Below are 21,213 nucleotides of genomic sequence, written 5' to 3'. Positions count from 1 at the left end.
TTTCGCGTGCCCAGCCCCAGCCGTGCCGCCTGTCTTGCCCGGCCTGACCGATCGCACCCAAATGCCTCCTTCACCGCGTCTCCTAGACACATCGGCAGTTACAAATAAAAGTCTAACGGGGTCGCCGAGATGACGACTAGTAATTTTGCCAATCCCACTGAGAATGCATTAGTTAGCTGGTCGCAAGCAAGCTTGGAGTTGAGCACCCAGAATTTAGCATCTGTCTAGATGTTCCTGATTCGCTTCTTAAAGAGCCACTCTCAGTAAGATGACATATGTGACTTAGGTCCTATAAAGTATTGCCTACTTGTTGGCTGACTTTTATCCTGCACGTGGGTACTCGAAATACCGTATTTGTATGAAAGCTGATTTTTTTAATAAAAATAGGTGTCAAGTGGTCTGTTATCTGGGAAAAAGAAGGCGGCTGGGCCGGGTAAATTAGGACCAACATTTTAGTTCCACAGAATCTCAAGATCGATCGGTCTAATATCTATGTATAGGCCCGTAGCAGGTACCTACAAATTATGATGTTCTTATCGATGCACACCAATGCATACGCACCCGGGTTCCATGACGTTACAGTCACCTCATTTCACTTGACCGGAAAGCTGGGACGTAGGCGGCTTCATGGGAACTACTCGATTGTTAATTTTAAGACGGTTAAATATGACTTGAACAGCAAAGTCATGACGTTGCCTATCCTCAGACTGCCAGCTATGTCTCACTTGACAACGACTGCGCTGACGACTAGCCTGACACCGGTAAAAAACACCATGCCTATCACAAACGGTGAGTGGTGATCCTGCGCGATCCCTGTCAATCTCCCTCCAAGGCATCGTGCGCAATATGAATTTTCACGGTGCTACATACATTGATTCCGAGGGAAATTGTGCGTGGTGTGTTTCATTCGTTGACCGGTCCTTTATCTATCAAAAATACGAGGGGTCAGATTAATGCGAGTCAAAGCATCAGACAAAAGTAACGACGGGCAATTGGAGAACAGCCAATTTGAGTCTAGAGCAAATGCCACTCAAAAAACAAGGCTCTAGTGTCTGAACACGAGGCCTAATTCTAACCGTGGTTGTCATCGGGACACTTGCTGATACAAGTTTATGCTTGTGACGCTTCATACCACATCCGAAGCTGTGGGCCAAGGCTCGGAGCCCGGTGGCAACTCGAGGGTTTTAGTCTAATTGGAGTGAGATGAATATATCGACCAAAACAACGGGAGTTGTTGTGTGTTATTTCCAAGACAATGAAGGAATGGAGAGAAAGAAAGAACCCCCAAAAATTCCGAACAGAAAAGTCTCTGACATAATTACCGGCCACGTCGAGACCGCCGAAACGCTTATGCAGCTTCTGGTGGCTGCATAGACCGATCAAATTGTGGACTCCAACCTTAGGTCTATCTGAAGCACGGAATTGGGCCCGGCCACTCAGCAGGGGTGATAAGTCGTCGGTACGGATCGATAAGTTCAGTCCGAGTGGATTAGTCTCACCCATAGTGGGTCCTCCGGTCAAAGCGACATGCGGAGTATAGCCATCCTGTTCGGCCCGATAAGGGTGTCGGATTCATAGTAACGTTGTACTCGTAAATAAAATATTTGGACTTCGAATGGCTTGATTCGGGTGAGACCAATTACTCGTTCTCTGCTTCACATCACTCTCGCTTTTGCCAAGACGTCTTGGAATTTACCTCGTTCTTTCTAAAGGTATCGCGCAGTTTCCAGCAGCAGGCTCCTGCAGGATACCTGGGTATCATAGACGGAAATGCAGCTCTCGGTGTTTTTCACAGTGTTGTTTCTAAGCACTTATGTCTTGTGTTGGCCCTACGATGAGTCTCTTATTGATTGGAATCTCAATCAGAACAAAAGCGCTCAAGGCCCTATCGATTATTGGGGAGCATGGCCGGACCATGACTATCATCCGTCGCCAGATAACTGGCGCTTCCCTACATATACAATCTTCTTGGACCGCATATCTAATGGTGACCCGACAAATGACGATATCAACGGGACCCACTTCGAGCATGTGGTCAACTCTAATCAGATGCGACACGGCGGCGACCTGGATGGCTTGCTAGATACGCTTGACTATATCCGTGGCATGGGCTTCAAGGTACGTTGATACGAGCCCGATCAAATCCAAAAGCTAATCCACACATTTAGGCCATTTACTTCGCCGGGACGTATTTGGAGAACCTACCTTGGGCCTACGATGGCTACTCGCCGGCTGATACCACTCTCCTCGACAAGCATTACGGTACACTGGAGGACTGGAGACGGATTGTCACAGAGATTCACAAGCGGGATATGTACGTTCTGGTGGACAATACGCTCTCGACGTAAGTTGATTCATGCATACTTTTAACTATTTGTTTCCAGTGCCCCGAAGCTCATTTGGAACATAGATTGAGCAACCTGATCGGTTTCAAAGGCCACCTGAACGGCTCCGCAGATTTCAAAGCAAGCGAATACAATATTGAATGGGTCACAGACAGACAATATGCCGATTTTTCATTTGGGAACACCTGGAACGACACATGCAACTATCCCAGTTTTTGGTATGAGAATGGATTCCCGTTGACAACCATGGGAGTCCAGGATCTCAACGGTTGCTACAACAGCGACTTTGATCAGTACGGAGAGCTAGAGGCATTCGGTAATTTCCCAGACTGGCAGCGTCAGCTCACAAAGTTTGCCTCGGTGCAGGATCGCCTGCGTGAATGGCACAAACCCGTTCGCGATGTCATCACTCGGCACTCCTGCTTCCAAATCGCGAGTCTCGACATCGATGGATTCCGCTTCGATAAGGCCGTTCAAGCCACCCTCGAGCCCCTCAGCGAGATGATGGCCGTCTACCGTGAATGCGCAAAGAAGCTCGGCAAAAACAATTTCTTCCTGCCCGGAGAGATTACATCTGGAAATGACTTTGGCAGTCTCTACCTTGGCCGTGGTCGTCAGCCAAATCAGCGTCCGCCCTCTGCAGGTGCTGCCGTCACGCTCACGAACACCTCCGAGGGCAGTTTTCTGAGAGAGGATGGGTTACAAGCATTGGATGCGTCGGCATTTCACTATACCATCTACCGCTCGATGACCCGTTTTCTGGGCATGGATGGTAACTTGGTTGCCGGCTTCGACCTGTCAACCGATTTCATTGAAGCCTGGAACGAGATGCTTGTCACAAATGACTTTTTTAATGCGTTCACAGGAGAGTTAGATCCCCGGCATATGTACGGCGTTTCGAACCAAGATAATTTCCGATGGCCAGCAATCAAGAATGGCACGTTGAAGTACCTTTTGGGTCTGAACGTCATCACATTGTTACTTCCGGGAATTCCTCTCATTCTGTGGGGTGAAGAGCAGGCAATGTATGTGTTCGACGCCACTGCATCTAACTACCTCTACGGCCGACAGCCCTTGTCGTCTCAAACTGCGTGGTGGACAAACGGCTGCTTCAACCTAAACACAACCAAGTTCTACGATTTCCCGAATGAGAAAGGACTTGATGGCTGCAACGATATCACTGTCACATATGATCAACGCAATCCAGCTCATCCACTCCGCAACATAATGAAACGAATGTTTGAAATTCGAGCTCATTACCCGGTCGCAAATGATGGCTTGTTTCTTCAAACGATTTCTCAACTCACGGAAGACATCTATCTCCCCGGTTCATCGACTACTCCGACAGTCACCGGTCTTTGGTCGGTATTGCGAGCCTACTTCCCGGCTGTCCAAACAGAGGCAATCTTGGCCAACGAAACACTGTGGCTCGTGTATCAAAATGGAAACACGACGAAGACATATGGAGGCGGCTGCACCAACAGCAGCGCTGCCTTGTTGTCTCCATTTACGTCGGGAAAAAGGTTGAGGAACCTCTTCTATCCTTACGATGAGCTTACTGTGGACGATGGTCCTACCGACACCTACGGATGCATTAAAGGGGGCATGGAGCTGCTTCCATGGGAATACCGCGCCTATGTGGAAGCCGACATGTTCGTGGATCCCGGTCCTACCGTCACTGAGTTTATCCCTGGTCATGATTCTCGGTTGCTGTCTGCAGAAAATACGGGTGATACCATCCCGATTCAGCTTGGATATTCCACAAAAATGGACTGTGACATTATTACCAACGCGATCACTCTGAACTCAAAAACGGAGCAAGGTATCATCGCCTCTCTTGATACTGCTAGTGTCAGTTGCACCAATGTTACGGCCAGGACGACAAGCAACGACTATACCAGTGAGATTCCGACTGTTTGGACATGGTCTGCCAACTTGACAAATGTCTATCACGGAATCCATCAAATAACTATTGCCAACGTTTCCACGTCTAGCACATCTGAATTTTATACCAACGCGACCGACAGCTTTTTGATCCGCGTCGGTGTTCCTACCAACCCCTTGATCACCCCGCTGTCCAATTACTCTACCAGCCTCGTGCACAAATATGACGACGAGTACTATGTCAAGCACAACGCCGCTGGTGCGGACAAGTTCCGGTATTCAGTTGATTTCGGCAGCACCTGGTCGAAATGGACGACGTATGAGGGCGGCAATACGAGTGTCACCATTCCGACTTTCACCGGGACTTCCGAGCAGGCGTGGAAAGGAACTCATATCCGCGTGCAATACTTCTCAAGACTCACTGGAAGTAGCGACTACATCCAGGAAGGTGATCACGACTGGAAGGAAAATTCTGCCCGAAGGTTCCCTCACTTGTGGTTCAACGGCCCATTCAACCAGTACGGTTACGATGCGGGAGTGAACAACGAAATGCAGTTTGACTCCAAGACTTTGCGTTGGAACTATGACTTTGTCTATGAATGGCCTGCCGTGGGACAGCTGAATGCCTGGGGTATAGATCCGTCAAATATTCCTGATAATACGGAGGTCTACGGTGACGTCGGAAACTCCTCCACAATATTGAAGCTCCCTCCATCTTACCTTTCGTCCAACGTGATCAACTTCACCGATTTACCCCCATTCCCACATCTTGGATGGAAGATCTCTCTCAATGATGCCAACCTAAGGTATGAAAAAATTCCCATCGGATCTGGATGGGCCCAACTCGCCCTCTTCATTCTTTTGTGCACCGGTCCGATCATTATGGGCCTGGCCGGAGTCTTCATCTTTATCCGAACGTTCTATCAAGTCAAACTCAACAAATACGGCAACGCTCTCAAGGTCGAAACGCTACCTTCCTTGCTCTGGCACAAAGTCAAAAGAAAGTTTTCGAAGCAAGGTGAGACAGAGAACGCAATTTCAGAAAAGGTTCTGCCGACGGGCATCGCCGTGGGAGGGGTGGTCGACCAACAAAGACGTACGGTTTTAGTTGCCACCATGGAGTACGACATCCAAGACTGGAAACTCAAAGTCAAGATCGGTGGTCTGGGAGTCATGGCCCAGCTCATGTCCCAGAACCTGAAGCACCAGAATCTCATCTGGGTGGTGCCGTGCGTTGGTGATATCGATTACCCCGTGGACACGCCGATCGAGCCCTTCGTCGTCACGATTCTTGATAGGCCATACTTGGTGAATGTTCAGTACCATATCGTGGAGAATATCACCTATATCCTGCTTGATGCTCCGGTTTTCCGACAGCAAACAAAAGCGGAGCCTTATCCACCACGAATGGATGATCTTGAAAGCGCAATCTATTACTCGGCTTGGAATCAGTGTATCGCAGAGACAATCAGGCGGACACCAACCATCGACTTCTACCACATCAACGACTTCCACGGGTGTGTCGCACCGCTATACTTGCTGCCTACTCGAACCATTCCGGTTTGTCTGTCCTTGCACAACGCCGAATTCCAAGGACTTTGGCCACTGAGGACACAGAAAGAGAAGAAAGAAGTCTGCTCTGTTTTCAATCTTCCAGTTGACATAGCCACCAAATACTGCCAATTTGGAAATGTGTTCAACCTTCTGCACACCGGTGCTAGCTATCTGCGATTCCATCAGCGTGGTTTCGGTGCAGTTGGTGTGTCCCAGAAGTACGGAAAGCGATCATGGGCCCGCTATCCAATTTTCTGGAGTCTTAGCAACATTGGCAGTCTTCCGAATCCAGACCCCTCCGATACAGGCTCTGTGGAGAAAGGTGCAGAAGTGCCGGTCACGATTCAGTCCAATGCCGAATTAATTCATGATAAGCTCCAGGCACAGAAATGGGCTGGTCTGAACGAGGACCCTAATGTAGACTTGATCGTGTTCGTGGGACGATGGTCCAAGCAAAAAGGAGTAGACTTGATCGCGGACGTTATGCCAGAAATTCTATCTGCCAGACCTCTTGTGCAATTGATCGTGATCGGTCCTCTCGTTGACTTATATGGCAGACTGGCTGCGATCAAGCTTGAGCGCATCATGGAAATGTTCCCGGGTCGCGTGTTCTCGAGGCCAGAGTTTACGATTCTTCCACCCTATATGTTTTCCGGTGCCGACTTTGCTTTGATTCCATCACGAGATGAACCATTTGGATTGGTTGCTGTTGAGTTTGGCCGCAAGGGTGCTCTCGGAATTGGTTCTCGCATTGGAGGACTTGGACAAATGCCCGGTTGGTGGTATACTGTGGAATCTGACTCGGCTCGCCATCTCTTGCATCAGTTGAGGACCGCCATCGAATCTGCCTTGGACTCATCCCCGGAGATTAGAGAGGAGATGCGTGCAAACTCCGCCAAACAACGGTTTCCCGTCCTTGAATGGGTTCAAAAGCTCGAAATTTTACAACGAACTGCAATCAAAATCCATCACAGCAAGAACAGGAACAGTGTCATTAGTCTCACGCGAGATTCTCAGACGGATAGGGATATGCAGAGCTTGCGGCCTTTCTCTAGATCCCGCCCTGTGTCTTATCAGTCTATGGCCGGGGGGTTGGAAACAACACGAGAGAGAATATCGGAGCCCATTCAGCCTTCTCTTCTGGAGCTACAGGCAGTCGAGCTAGAAGATATGCAAAAGTCCCACGGCCGTAGAGAGAGCATGTTGGTTCGCAAACTATCTCTCGGTCGACGAACTGGACCTGGGCAGGGCAGAAAGCGTCTCGTCAAGAGAGCACTGCGCGAGAGTCAGCTATTCGACGGTGATACTACAGAGGCTGAAGAAGATGGCACCGAGACGCCACAGGAGGAGAATATCTCTCCCGAAGACGTAGTGGCTGCAATCAATCAGACTCTCGGAGCCCAAGATCTCAGCACATCCTCACAGGATACCAGTACCTCTCATGGCGAGTCTACCTTCGGCTCTTCACGCTTTGTCTCTCGGGACAATTCTCCAGTCAGAACACCCATGCATCATGATAGCCTCATTTCTGGTAACACTACACCTGTGTACACACACAACTTTTCCGTTCTCTCATTGGTGTCTGTCTTTGAGGATCACGATCAACCCGTCTTCAATTTGCAAAAGGTCGACCCTACCTTCACTGACAGCATGGGTTACTTCACGCGCAACTTCGACAAGCTGCTCACCAACCTCAACAAGAAGAATTCGATCACAGATTACTGTATCGAAATATATTTGATGAAGAGTGAGCGGAAGTTCTTTGACCTGTACACCGATGCGCAGTTGAAAAAGCAGCCCAAGGTGGTGGAGCGGCCCCTGTCTGGAGCTGACTTGAATCACCCTATTCATGATCCGGAGTATGAAAACAACTCGCCGCCCCATGAACACTCTGAATCAAATGGAGCAGATGGTATCGATCAATGGCTCTCTCGTCTTGGTTACAAGAGACCCATTGCCATCCAGAGATTCATGAGATGGCGGGTCGGGAATTGGCCCGTCTACTCTCTATTCTTGGGTCTCGGACAAATTATCGCGACAAATTCAGCGCAAATCACGCTCTTGGTTGGTCAAATCGGTGAGACTGCGGTCAAGCTCTATGTGATTGCAGCAGTCTACTGTCTGTCGTCCATTGGTTGGTGGTTCTTGTTCTACCGCTTCCCTTCCGTGATAGTCCTTTCTCTGCCATGGTTTATCTACTCCATTGCATTCGTTATCATTGGGGCCTCGCCATTCGGGCTCTCATTTTTTGGTCGAGCCTGGGCGCAGAATATTGGTGCAGGGGTTTACGCCGCCGCATCTTCCAGCGGCTCCTTGTTCTTTGCCCTCAACTTCGGTGATCAGGGTGCCGTCCCAGTCAAGGATTGGATGTTCCGCGCAAGTCTGATCCAAGGCATCCAACAGCTTTACACGGTCGCCCTCTGGTTCTGGAGCTCCAGAGTCACCTCAGTGGAAGTGGCTGGCATTCACACGGCTGCGTTGAGTACATGGAGACTGACGGCCGTCGTGATGCCCATTGCCGCAATATGTTTCACCATCGGTATCCTCCTTGCCCTAGGACTACCCAAGTACTACCGTCAAGCCCCCGGGAAGATTCTCTTCTTCTACAAATCCCTCTTCCGTCGACGCATTGTCCTCTGGTTCTTCTTCATGGTCATCATTCAGAACTGGTTCCTCTCAGCCGTCTTCGGTCGCAATTGGTCATTCCTCTGGTCATCCCGACACGCCAAGTCATGGCAAGTCCTCATCTTGGTCCTCTTCTTCTTTATTATTGTCTGGGTTCTTGCCCTGTTCATCTTCCGCTTCTTATCCAAAGAGCACAGTTGGATACTACCTGTCTTTGGTCTGAGTCTGGGTGCACCGCGCTGGGCGCAAACATGGTGGGGAGTATCAAACATCGGCTACTATCTCCCATGGGCCGGAGGTTTGACTTCTGGAGCCCTCATCTCACGATGCCTCTGGCTTTGGCTAGGTGTTCTCGATGAGATTCAGCAAATCGGTCTTGGAATGATTCTCTTGCAGACACTGACAAGAGTGCACGTCTGTTTTGTCCTGTTGGCCGCACAGTCTCTTGGATCCATCGCGACCATCTGTGCGCGTGCTTTTGCGCCCAACAATTTGGGCCCAGCTGGCGTCTCTCCAGATGTTGGCTCATCTTTGGATAGAGTTGGTAATGCGTGGTTCTGGGTTGCGCTTTTCTTCCAGCTCTTGGCTAGGTTAGTTTTTCCATTTCCCTCTTCCCTTGTATTTGAACTCTTTGCTTACTATTGTTGCAGCTTTGGTTTCCTTCTATTTTATCGACGAGAACAGCTCAATAGGCCGTGAGCTTTTCATGTCCCAAAACACGACACGAACAACTATAATTTACCATATATACGGAGGATCTAATGAGGAACGTGTACGAATGACGTTGGCACGGATATCGCGATGACTTTGGTTTCTGCTATCTAGTACGAGAGGGTCAAGTGGGTAATGAAATGGAATCAGTACAGGATTGGAATATGGAAGTATAACTTAAGGGCGTTGAGACTTTTCGAGGAAGAGGAGATGGGATGAAGTCTTTCAGAAAATCCTAGGCTAAGCTTGCCCACTTTTTGATTTCATAGTTTAACCTAGACTATAATCGGCCATGCATCATCAGCATTATAATACACTAGTCAATTTTTCTTTTTAGTACGATTAATGGCATCCAAATCTCTACCTCATAGACTTATGAACTTAGAGCTGGCGCGCGCCTGGAAACCACGATGCACTAACGTAATTCACGGGCAAGTGAGCTACACGGGTGAGTGGGCCACCGCAGAACACCATATTAAATTCCATTTTTTTGTAACCTTATATCTCAACAATCGGGGCTGGTATAGATAGCAAACTCTCAAGGTCATGTTCTGTACAGTAAAAATGATACTTAGATGGAGTCTAGGAAATTTTGGTGGGGGAGTATAGATATTTCTGGTTTATTTAGCTAAATTACAACGTAATTTATGATATTGTGAATATACGACATTTTGATCGTCTTGAAAATTAATATCTACTATAAAGAATGCTTATAAATACCAGTATACTTATATTGGAATATATTAGAGCGATGGTTATTGAGATACAAGGTTGTAAAAAGCAGCATTTAATATAGAGTTCTGCGGTGGCCGGGTGGGGTAGTGAAATACGTTGACGTAACCGGTAAGCGAGCCGCCTATATAAGCGAGCTAAGGTTTGGGAGTCCCAACGGGAATACCTGGAAACTAATTGTAAGGGTGTGGAGATATAGGGGATAAGATCAATTGATGTAAAAATCGATAGTTGTTAAATATATTATGGCGTTTGGGTGGTGAAAACTCATTTTAAAAATATAGTAGGTAGATAGGTGACCGGGTCGACCGGGAAATCCGTTATAGTTACTAACGGATGCTGCCTAAATTGCAGTGAACTGGCTGCATTTACCCCCTTGGGATAGGCTATTAAGTCCGCAACCTCGAATTAATATTATTCGTGGTCGCTAAGTCCACAGCCTCTAGTTTGATTGTACGATAGATAGACTAGGGTGTTAGAGAGGCTTATATAAATCTCTTAGCCTAAGGGAGGTAGGGTTTTATACGACAGGCTAAAGCGCACCTCATCAAAAAAATAAACTAAATTTTATATCTCTATAACAACCTATTCTAATGAATCGCTAACTTAGAACTCTTACATTTTCAGAGTCGTCCGACCGATAAATTCAAATAGGATGCAGTGGTGAAAACCAACTGGTATGCACTCACTAGCGCCGTTTTCCCCTCTAGTAAAGTAAAAACCCTAACTAGTACCCAGTGTATCCCACCAACCCCCAGCTTTTCTATAATAAGCAGACCATTGATCTAAATCCACTTCCCCAGGAGCGACATAATTCCAGCGCCAAGTAAAAAGCTCACGAATATGATCGTCAGTTCCTTATTATCGTTTGTTCGATTCGGGTTAAAGATAAAGTCATGGGCAATGAGCTCCACAAGCGAAGTATAGATTAGGACCCCCGCAGACGAGGCATCCAGCACCCCTTGCACGATGTTCGCATTAAACGAGTTGAGGTTCAAGGATTCCCGCACCGCGATCCCAATGGCGATAGAAATTGGAGTGGTCAGTCCATATGCTGAGCAAAGAATCCAGGGTAGGTAGCTTCCGGGCTTGAAGGGAATGGAGGACATTCTCGCACCAATACCGAGACCCTCAAAAGCCTGATGGAAAATGATGACAACATAGAGAATCTTGAATTCGCTACCCACGACGCCGAGGGTGAGACCGATAATGACTGAGTGGAAGAGAACCCCAAACTCAAGAATGAGGAAGGCCCCCAGCTGTTCACTGACGGACTGCTCATTATCAATGGCTTTATCATCGCAAGATGATGCTGCAGCGAATTGAGGAGCTTCGGCAGATTTCGGCGCTTGTGACGAATAGGAAGCTGGAGTAGTGTCATTGGTTTTGTCACTGTTGGCTTCTTCGTCTTGCCGGAGATTGGCAATTTGACATCCTTGGCTGGCTATCATTGAGCGTTTCTCACTCCGACGGATGCCATATTTCTTTTCCACAAATAAGATGGCACCGAAGTTCAGAATAAAGGTGACCACAATGAATGTCAAGGCAAAGGCCGGTGGCCATGAATACTGGGTCCAATTTCCTGTCACGCCCACACAGGTATTCTGGCCTATCTCATAGTAGGACGGATCCAGCAAGTGCACAAATGCCGTTGCCAGAATTACACCGCTACCAAAATATCTTGCAATCAGATAAGCAGTATTGGGAATCTTCAAAGCGTCGACCCGTCTCGCCACGACTGGGAAGAAGGTCACAACAGTAGAGGTGATCAGGATAACGAAAACCGAAGAGATGCGAGCACCAAGGTAGCCATTAGAATCATCCGGCTGGTCGTAAAGATAACATATCACATCAGCAAGGCTCGCAGTGTTAAGGTTGACATTGGTTGGATCGAACGAGCTTGATGACATCTTGAGACAGGTTGATGTGGGGGGGGAAGGTAAGAGAAGTGGAGAATATAGAACAAAGCAGTTAAAGGATGTGGTCTGATGAATGCAGCCAAGAATGCCAAGATGGAAAAAGGGACATCTCCTTATATATTATTGGATTGACCCACCACACTATTAGGATGCTCGTGTTTGTAGGAAATTTTCATCGAATTGTAGGAATCGTAGCCTGCGGGATGGTGGGGGGGAGCGCAGGCAACAGCTCATAGGGTCCTCAGAAACGTACAAGGTACTCAAGCAGCAGCGCACAGGGTCCCCACTACTAACTTCATTCCCTCATAAGAACAACCCATTACTTGATACGTAATCTGGCGCGACCCACAGGTGGAACTCGTTCCCATCACACCCCTCGTACCTTCGCACACGCAACTGACCGTGACCAGTTAGCAACGCGTAACACCGGCTCCCTTAACTACCGAATACGTTAATCGGTAAGCGAGTGCGCTATACAAGCGGGTGGGCCACCTCAAACTAGATTGCGCCATAACCTGCGCCAACCCGAATCCAACCCAACTTGAACCCGCAAATGGGTTGGGTTCGGTTGACTTCTTTGACCCGCACGCGGGTCTTGGGTCGAGGTAGATAACCAAACCCGAACCCGCATAACCCGAACCTAACCTATTTAGGTGGATCCTCATAGCATTATTTATGAAGTACCAGTCTACATTTTTGGGTATTTGACTTATAATAAAGGCCTCTTTCTATAACTATAGTTTCTGATATACGTTTAATGAGTTCCTGAAGCTATAGCACTAATTTTCTGATAGCCGTCAAAAAATAGGGTTATATAGCTATAGTATTGGCTTTTTTGACGGCCGTTAGAAATTGAGGTTTAATTCGCTATAGTATTAATCACTAATAATATACCTATTGATCGTCCTCCTATCGAGGACGCTTACGCGATCTCTTAGATACGCGGCGTACCTATATGTCTTTTATATAAGGGAGATCTACCTCATCGCCATTATTATTATTAGGCTACAGAAGCTCCTCTCTATCCTTATCGTCATCCTCCTCTTGTATATCCTGTTCCTTAGAATCACTGATCGGATTCCGCTCAAACTGATTAGGCGTATACTCTCTTTCTTCTTTCTTGCCTGCTTCAATTTCATTAAGAGGGAAAAAATCTTTCAAAAATGTACAAGAGTCTTCCTGGACGTCGAACCTTGATGTACAAAAGAAACATCATTAGTTACTGGATTATCATACTATATAAGTGTCCTTAGCGACAATGACAAATATCCCACGTAGTATTAAATAGACGCTCGACACCAGCACCAGTTGCCGGGATTGAAAGGATATCCCAGACAAGAGTAGCAATAGCTGGAAAGCGATGTTGATTCTCCTTCCAGAATAGGAGGGGTGGCGTATCAATAGGATCGATCTATCGTCCGTTAGTAAGGGTGGATAGTTCTACTGAATAGAAATAGAGGCCAATTCTATAGAATAGATCATTTTCGGTTCCAAGCTAAGGCGGACGCCCCCAGTGGAGATGACGGTGTCATCGCGAGCACCACGGTCGTAGCTGAGGAGAAAAAGAGGGGACCGAGGGAGAGCAGCACAAAATGGGGGCGCGGGATCGCAGAGCCGACGAGTCACACACGGGAGATACGGGGTGGCGGAGCTCAGGAGCTCAATGATCCGGATCAATAGCAAAAATGCCTCACCTGTAAAGCCCAGGGAGGAGAGCGAAAAAGAAAATATGCGATGTTGGGTGGGGAGAGGGAAAGAAAGGGAATATATAGAACGACGCGCGGGCACGCATAGAGACCGGTGGCGCTAAACTGGAAGGGTCAGAACTAAACCCAAAGGGTACATCACCGTAGCAGTCCGATATGGTGTAGTGGCTAACATCGCCGTCTCTCACACGGCAGCCGGGGGGTTCGATTCCCCCTATCGGAGTAAATTTTTACGTTTACATTTTCGGGTGTTTGTCAGTTGACTTTTTAGATTTTTTTAATGCTAGCTTGGTTGAGTTTGAATCAATTCTATGTCCGATTGAAGATTAGGCTAGGCAGAAGTCCTAAACTTAGGGGGGAAAAATAAGCGGCCGCGGGAACCGCGTTTGTTTTGTTTGTGGACGTCGGAACGGCAGGGGTGTTAGGTAGGTAGATAACTCTACATTTTCACAGGCCTTACGTTGGAACATCGGAAGAAAGCGCCAGATACTTCTCTATCCTTCATCCACCAAGGTAGCCTCGCAATTAAAAATATGAATGTTGTTTACAGATTTTGAAAGTTGAGAAACAAGTTGGATGTACGAGCTTCCGAGATCTATATATATTCCTACTAGTTCCAACCTATTGGTACTCCTCTCGAAAGACCATAATTACTTCCTTCTCTTTCCCATTCACGTCCTCTTCAACATAAGCACGCCACATGCCTCCGGAATTAAAATCAAAGACCACCCTCCCGCGACGGAGCTGCTCGTTCAGAATGCTAGCATTTGACGCCCAGGTAGAGACAGCTTCAATTCCAATGATACCTCCTTCGCCCTCACCAGTGATGTTCCAGCGCTGTCCAGCCGACCGCTGTAGTTCACCGCCAGGTCCGGCTACCGCAGTTACAGCATCGGCGAGAGTAGAATATCGGCCTGGAGCAGAAAACCGGAGCATCGCAGCGGCTGTCCGGGCAGCAGCAACGCGGAGGAATGAATCTCCATTTCCAGTTCCCGAGACAGCAATGGCACGCCTTGTATGCTGTGGTTTGCTGGGAGGCACCTGGTACGGAGACTGCTTTTCAGGAATAGAACCCGACTGACTAGTCTGTCCAATGGTAGGAAGAGCTGTATAAGCCGGAGGGCGAGACTCCCTCAGGAACGGAGGCAAGCAATCGGCCAAGTAGGCTTTAGCCTCTTCAATAATACCCCCGACCAAGGCGGGATATTGAGAAGACCCGACCGAAGCACTATCTGATACCATCTCATCCCAAGCCTCGGCCCAAAAGCCAGCACCCAGAGTCGGCGTATCCCCAATGCGACCGGGAAGCTTATTCGTCATGCCGCCCGTACTCGTCGCAACAGCCAGATTCCCCCATTGATCCAAGCAAACACAACCCACAGTTCCCTGGCTCATAGAGATAGGCTCAGCCTCACCCTTCAGTCCACGTATATGCTCGTCCCAGCGGCGCTGCGTCCAGAACCACTCATCAGGCTTAAACTCAAGCCCCCAATCGCGAGCCAGCGTCTCCACATGAGGCCCAACAAGCTGCGAATGCAAGCTGCCACCGTCACTATTTCGCTGACCGTCGACCGTATACCCAGTGCGTAGCAGAGACTCGCGCGCAAGACGGATAGGATGGCGAACATTTCTCACGCCCATCACGCCTGCGCCACGTTTCACTGCACCTTCCCTGCTCTCATCGGGCTCTTGTACCGAGGTCACCATCACTGAAGCTTCCATCTCGATTGTGCCGGCTGTTGTGAAGACGCTGCCGCGACCGCAATTGAAGAGCTCGTCGTCTTCCATCAGGGAGACGGCGTGTACAGCAGCATCGAGGGCGGAGCTGCCGTTGTTGAGGAGGGCATAGGTAGACCGGAGATAGGATTGGAGGGAGGCATGGTAGGCTGCGTAGAGATCGGGTGGAAGAGTGGACCGTTTGAGATTACCAGCACCGCCATGCAAGATCAATGTGGGCTTGAAAGATGCTGCTCCTGCTGGCATCGTGGGTGTTGAGGACAGGTTGAAAGGGTGAGGCCGGTGCGGGGAAGTCGGAGCGGAGTCGCCGAATGCTAGTGCTCTAGTTAATGCCCCCATCTATTCGGGTAAGTCGGTCCTAGTATTTCTGTGAGAAGCTGCAATCAGACGAGACGGATAATCAAAGGTTGAAAATATGTGCAAGATAAATGCGTATTATGCCTGCTAGCCATGCGTTAATGTACAATAGTCCACCACGTCTCTTTCCGAACGCTTTTTTTTGCAGAATGAGCAGAGAATTTCTTTCGGGCCACCTGGCCACGAAAAAGAAACATGCCGGTTATGGAAACCAGCCATAGAATGAACCCGCCGTCTTCACAAAAATACAATGCTCCGAAACAAAAGCCCGTGGGAGGCGGTATCAAAAGCGTGCGCAAAAAAAAAAACAAGACCCTCTATGCCATGTCGTTTAAGAATGAGGACCCAAACCGAACACCTGAGAAGAGAGACTCAATGTGGGGATGTGTTATGAAGACAGATTTGAGGTGGGCGGTCGGCCACCGAGGAGATGAATCGATCGCGGAAATATTTGGTAGGAGGAAATTTAAGCAAGAGCCTTCTGCTCCGACGGAGGAGGGGGAGGGAGCTAGATTCAAATTTGAGTTAATTTATGATCTCCAAAGACGTGTCAAGTTTGCGGATTCTCATACCTCAAGCTTGGTGTTGTCGGCCATCATACGCTGGAAGCCGATACCGACACCCTCAATAACTGCAAGGAAGACGGCACACATAATGGCAGAGTTACGGGCGGCCTTGACACCACCACGGACAGCGAGAGCACCACCAGTGAAGAAACCGGCAATAACTAAAAAAAGACATTAGAAAGGTTTTGCATCGGAGATAGACCGAGAAACCACATACTAGCATTGTAAGGGTCCTCCTTCTTGCGGATTCCCTTGACGGCACAGTCGAAGGTCGAGAACATGCCACCCCAAACACCGAAGTTTCCACCGAGAACGGGAGCGCGGGCCTTGATGGCAGTGAGAGCACCTATCCGGCGCTCACCGTAGGGGCTGTTGCGGAAACCTTTGACACCGTGCCAGACAGCACCACCGATAGCCTAAAGCGAAAAGATCAGTCGCCGGAACTTAGGGACAACCAAAGACGTGTTCATGTTAACATACACCCATGCAGAAGGCACCGCCAAAGTCGCTCAGCGCGACCCAGGGGCAGGGATCTCTTGAGTGATCCATTATATGTTGAGGAAGAAGGTAAAGTGGGTTCGTGACAAAAGGGGGTCGAGAGTCGGAAGACGGGAGTGTATGGTGTCGCGATCACCGGAAGTCGGACTGGGGAGCGAAGGTGGACGGAGGGATAAGTCGATGGCAATGGATGGCCGAAGTGAAGAGCGCAGTCAACCCTGACCAGATAAGAAGGAAGCGGGTCGACGACTTTTTCATCGAGGGAACGTGACTGCACGTGACCCCCGGTCGCCACCGGGAAATCGGGAGCTTCAGGAATAAATCTTGGACCTGATTTTTGACGGGCCAGGAATTAAGCTTCCACATCCGCGGGAGGCAAGAGAAAAACCCGGGCACGTCTGCATTACATCGTCGTGTTCGGGTACCACATCAGAGTTTTCTACGTTACTTTTAGGGGCATGCGGTGCAAAATGGGGGTATCTCGGTGTTTACGGCTCTGAACTCCGCATACTGTGGACGTGAACTATATATACACACGTGGTCATGTTTTCCTTCATGACGGCAAATTCCAGATGAAATCCAGTGCCCCTCCTTCATACATCGGGAACTGACCTCCGTTGTTCATACCAAACGGTGCCATGGAGGGATCAAAGGGTAATGAAAGCCAGTCGTCGCCCATGTCGTTGAAAGCCGGAATAAAGCTCAGCTCTGATGTCAAATCCTGAGACGCAGGCGTGTTGATATGATTTGAGCGGTCGCCACTCTCTGGCCAGGGCGGCGGACCCATGGATGACTGTTGTGCGGTGCCTCGACTGTTTTTGATGTTTTTACCAGACGCGAGCAAATTGCGCCGCAGCCGCGAGACGTGCATGTCCAGGAGCGTAGCGTAGCGAGTGCTGAGATGGACATCGTCCAATGCATTGGACTTGAGTGCAGCGATACTTTTCTCTAACACCTCGAGTGAGTCGCGGAGTGTAGTTTGTCGGGTGCCCAAACTGAGCGCTTTCATCAAGAAGATCGAGGCGCTGGTGATGCGAAGGACAATGCGGACTGGTGAAAATCGCAGGGCGCCCCCTTCAGCGAGATGAGTGACCTTTCGCAGAATCTGGCAGCATCCGTCAATCACTTCTTGGATGTATTCATAGTCGGTCGGGTCGATGGTTGTCGGCCGCATCTCGTCGAGGTGGTTGGGATCAGCATCTGCGATCGCACGTTCGACTACCGCTTGCATTCCGACTGAGTGAGTGTATACGCGGACGAAATGATATTCGATAAATAGGTCATTGTAGAAGAGAGGATCAAGAACGTGCGGCTGCAAGTACTTGTCTTTCCATTGGTTGAGTAGTGGCCGGAAATGCTCAAGCAGGCCGACGTAGCGGCCACTATGCAGTTGTTGCCGAGCGAACTTGGCAGATGGGAAGAACATATCAGTGACCGATTGGGCCAATTTGGTCAGTTCAATCCACGAGTCCATGAACGTTAACCAGGTGCTCCCTGGCTGGCTTAGTCCTCGAGGTTTCCGTCCACCAAGCACAGCGTGGTTCAGCGATTGAGGAATTGGGGACATACAACCGATGCGCCACGCGAGTTGGTTGATGTACACATAAAGCAGACGCTGCACGCGCTGTCTGCGAAGTGTCATCTGCTCTCTCCATTGCTGCTCCTCATCCAAAGAGTCACCATCTTCCGTCTCGAAGATGCCCAGTTCATGTGAAAGAGAAAGGGCACACCCGAGCAACATCCAAGACATCTGGTCCGATCTTCTTGATGGCTCAATCATGTCCTCGAGCCAGCGATTTGCCGATTCACTATTGGAACCAGCATGATCTGAAGGCTTCGGCCCCGTGGAGATCAGGTCGTCATCCCAGCCGTCCATTTCGGGCGGAAAATGCAGCGAACGAGGGTGCCACTCGGCCATAAGTAAAAGGGCCTCGACGGTTCCAAGGCTTCGGATTTTCGACTTGGTGGACTTTTCTTGTCCGAAAATAAGTCGCATAGTCAATTGCTGGCAGTGCTGCCAGAGTCGGTGATGAATGAAGAAGTTTCTCGACTCGCCGCCAGGACCAGGAAGAACGTGATAGCGAGAAGATATCATGAGAATGGTAGTACATAAAACAGGCTCACGGCTGATGAGCAAGTAATGATTTCGGTGATCGGAATAGAAGTCTGTCAATATAGGGGACAAACATGACATGTTCTTGAAGAATCTGTCTTTTGTAAGCGACTTTTCTCATGAAGACAGAACAAAAAGGAAGCCCGCTTGGACAAACTTACAAGTCAATGAATGTAACCGCCTCCCTGGCCGTAAACCATCCCATCTTGACAAACCGACATGCATCCCAGACATTCAAGGTGTCCTGCGGAGGATTTGACATATCGACTGGACGAATAGCCCTCGAAACGGATTCAAAAGTTGCTGGACTTTCAAAATTTCCGGGAATAACGCGTTCTTTGGCAATCGACCCTCCCGACCGAGGTCCAGCTTCTGTTGGAGGACTTTCATCAGTTGCAGATGCATCATCCTGGGCAGTTGCCGCTTCAAAGAGGATATTAAGTGCGTCATTTCCACTGGCCACGACAGTTCGCATCATGGAGCTTGCCAGGTTGGGATTCGCACGATGTCGGCTGTCTTGATACGCATGGCTCGGGGAACTATTCGTATGCATATTGCCTTCTGCAACAGGTACCGGACTGATACCGATCTGGGAATTGTGATCATTTTGCGGTGAGGCCTGATGCCCTGTAAACCCCCAACCTTGTTGATAAGGGCTAGTCTCTTGGTACTGCGTAGGGTGATGACTCGGGACAAACTGTGCTTTCCCGCTGTCTGGTGTCCCACCCGGCGCCAACTGGTCAGCATGTGTGGAAAACCCATCACCGTCATCATCGGTTGAATGCGCTAAATCATTCGATTAGAGACCAGGGACGGCGCATTCGAGGATGAACATACCGCGCTTGCGGGACCGTTCCCAGGCGCGTTTCTCGGGAAACACGCACTCCCTCATCTCCCTACGACATCTCGCGCATGGTGGGCCGATCGGTAGTCCGTCCGGCCCCGTTCCCAGGTCGCATTTGGCCTTGCGTTGCCGACACGGAATGCATGCCTTGTAGGTGCGCTGATAAGGCCGGTCCGGGCGGGCTGGCCTGGCCCCGTCCATATTCAACCGCGTGCCGCCGCACAAGCGCAGAGCGGATGAATTAGGATATCGGGTTTAGCAAGGGCTATTGCAGTGGATAATTTGGTGCAAATTGTGGATGTCTAGAGAGACACTGGGTGTTGAAACAGGCAAAAGACGAGCAGCCTCGGATAGCCGACGTTTTCCGCGCGACCGCTATCCCGAAACGGTTGCATCCGTCCACACTTGTCTCGCATGTGAGCGCACTAATGCAGGTTGATGCATGTTATCTTCAAGGTTTGTAAAGTAGATGCTATTGATAGAATAAGCGAAGCACTGATATTCTCATGCCATTTCTGTTCTAATAACTGCCATACTGGGGCTGTTCTACGGCCTTGGCAGGAACTCGGTCCAAGGAATCTTGTTGCACTTTACAGGAATATCACTAACCAGTGTGTTGGCCGGTCTGAAGAGACGGGACAGTCTGATTATTCAGTAATCTGTTAAGTTTGTTCGCGCGTGTCAAAGTCTCATGGGCGACGCACAACACTTTCCTTCCCGCTGATCGATTCGACGCAGTCCACTTCTTGGTGTTTATCAAGTTGGTGTATCCAAGCCGCGTAGCAAAAGTATTACACCCAATCTCGGTAGACCCGAACAGATTCAAGTGGAGAGATCCCTGGCACAGCCATGAAGGTCCCGCCTTCCAGATATTGCCCATGGGATTCGAGGCCCGCCTGAAGATGATTGCCGACCAAGGTCTACGGCGCTCTATAGTTCGAGCTATAGCCTGCTAGAGGAATCGAATACATCTCGCCAACGAGTTCACCAAAGCAATGATAGGGGAACCGCATAGTAGTACGGTGTCAATTTCCGTGTGATTTCTTTTGCATAGCACCATCGCTTGTGGCACGTGTATCCGATTTATTCCTTGATGACGAGCCCCATCCGATAGGCGCCATTAGCTCTTCAAAATTAAGCTTATCCACGCCACTTCATAATGGAGCTAGCAATGTTTGATGTAATGACTGCTCCCTTTTAGGACTTAAAAGCCCTACAAGGAAGAGACTTATCTGATCTGCATCTCACGAACTGAAGTAGAAATGATCCAGGTTCGAACTCTGTTACAACATTGGAAGCATTTCTATCCACTGTCTCGCCCCAGATTTTATTCGTATTCAGACTGCGCTTTTCAATCTTGACCTGGCGCGGAAGAATTTGATGCATGATGAAAGTCTCTTCTATATTCACAGCTGTACTTGCCTCTATGGCATTCGCGAGCCCAACCACTGTATGTTCATCCAAGCATGACATGTGCATCTTGACTAACAATTATTGGAATAAGAAGGACACCGATAGTCGTTCTTCCCGGATCCCAGAGCGCGCCGACCGACGATCTCAAAGCGTTCCAGAGAAGAAGTAAACTAAAGTGTTAAATTGTATCTTATCGTGTCTCTAGGATA

At 49.0% G+C, this 21,213-nt stretch overlaps 5 protein-coding genes across 5 annotated transcripts; 1 reads left to right on the top strand and 4 right to left on the bottom strand.

The window, feature by feature from the left end:
• Positions 1 to 1,764: 1,764 nt before the first annotated feature.
• ags3 (alpha-1,3-glucan synthase Ags3) lies at positions 1,765 to 9,107 on the top strand (the record flags this gene model as incomplete). The annotated part of the gene is made up of 4 exons (XM_058449564.1): positions 1,765 to 2,118; positions 2,169 to 2,344; positions 2,411 to 8,998; positions 9,059 to 9,107. Coding segments are annotated over 4 exons (7,167 nt in total), but the record flags the coding sequence as incomplete, so codon positions are not given.
• Positions 9,108 to 10,636: 1,529 nt separating this feature from the next.
• Positions 10,637 to 11,761, bottom strand: N7498_002501 (uncharacterized protein; the record flags this gene model as incomplete). The annotated part of the gene is made up of 1 exon (XM_058449563.1): positions 10,637 to 11,761. One exon carries the CDS (start codon positions 11,759 to 11,761, stop codon positions 10,637 to 10,639), a length of 1,125 nt encoding a protein of 374 aa, XP_058311907.1.
• Positions 11,762 to 14,097: 2,336 nt separating this feature from the next.
• N7498_002500 (isoaspartyl peptidase/L-asparaginase) lies at positions 14,098 to 15,459 on the bottom strand (the record flags this gene model as incomplete). The annotated part of the gene is made up of 1 exon (XM_058449562.1): positions 14,098 to 15,459. One exon carries the CDS (start codon positions 15,457 to 15,459, stop codon positions 14,098 to 14,100), a length of 1,362 nt encoding a protein of 453 aa, XP_058311906.1.
• Positions 15,460 to 15,620: 161 nt separating this feature from the next.
• On the bottom strand, positions 15,621 to 16,733 carry N7498_002499 (protein transporter TIM17). Its single transcript, XM_058449561.1, has 4 exons — positions 16,617 to 16,733; positions 16,354 to 16,552; positions 16,143 to 16,297; positions 15,621 to 16,078 (listed from the first exon to the last, which is right to left on the bottom strand). Exons 1-4 carry the CDS (start codon positions 16,683 to 16,685, stop codon positions 16,037 to 16,039), a joined length of 465 nt encoding a protein of 154 aa, XP_058311905.1. The 5' UTR covers positions 16,686 to 16,733; the 3' UTR covers positions 15,621 to 16,036.
• Positions 16,734 to 17,187: 454 nt separating this feature from the next.
• On the bottom strand, positions 17,188 to 19,792 carry N7498_002498 (uncharacterized protein; the record flags this gene model as incomplete). Its single annotated transcript, XM_058449560.1, has 3 exons — positions 17,188 to 18,841; positions 18,909 to 19,533; positions 19,585 to 19,792. 3 exons carry the CDS (start codon positions 19,790 to 19,792, stop codon positions 17,188 to 17,190), a joined length of 2,487 nt encoding a protein of 828 aa, XP_058311904.1.
• Positions 19,793 to 21,213: the final 1,421 nt, after the last annotated feature.

The sequence above is a fragment of the Penicillium cinerascens genome, assembly GCF_028974065.1.
Source record: "Penicillium cinerascens strain IBT 15544 chromosome Unknown contig_1_segment0_segment0, whole genome shotgun sequence".
NCBI classification, from domain to species: domain Eukaryota; kingdom Fungi; phylum Ascomycota; class Eurotiomycetes; order Eurotiales; family Aspergillaceae; genus Penicillium; species Penicillium cinerascens.
Note: the sequence above shows the minus strand (reverse complement) of the source record. Positions and strands in the feature narration are given on the sequence as shown.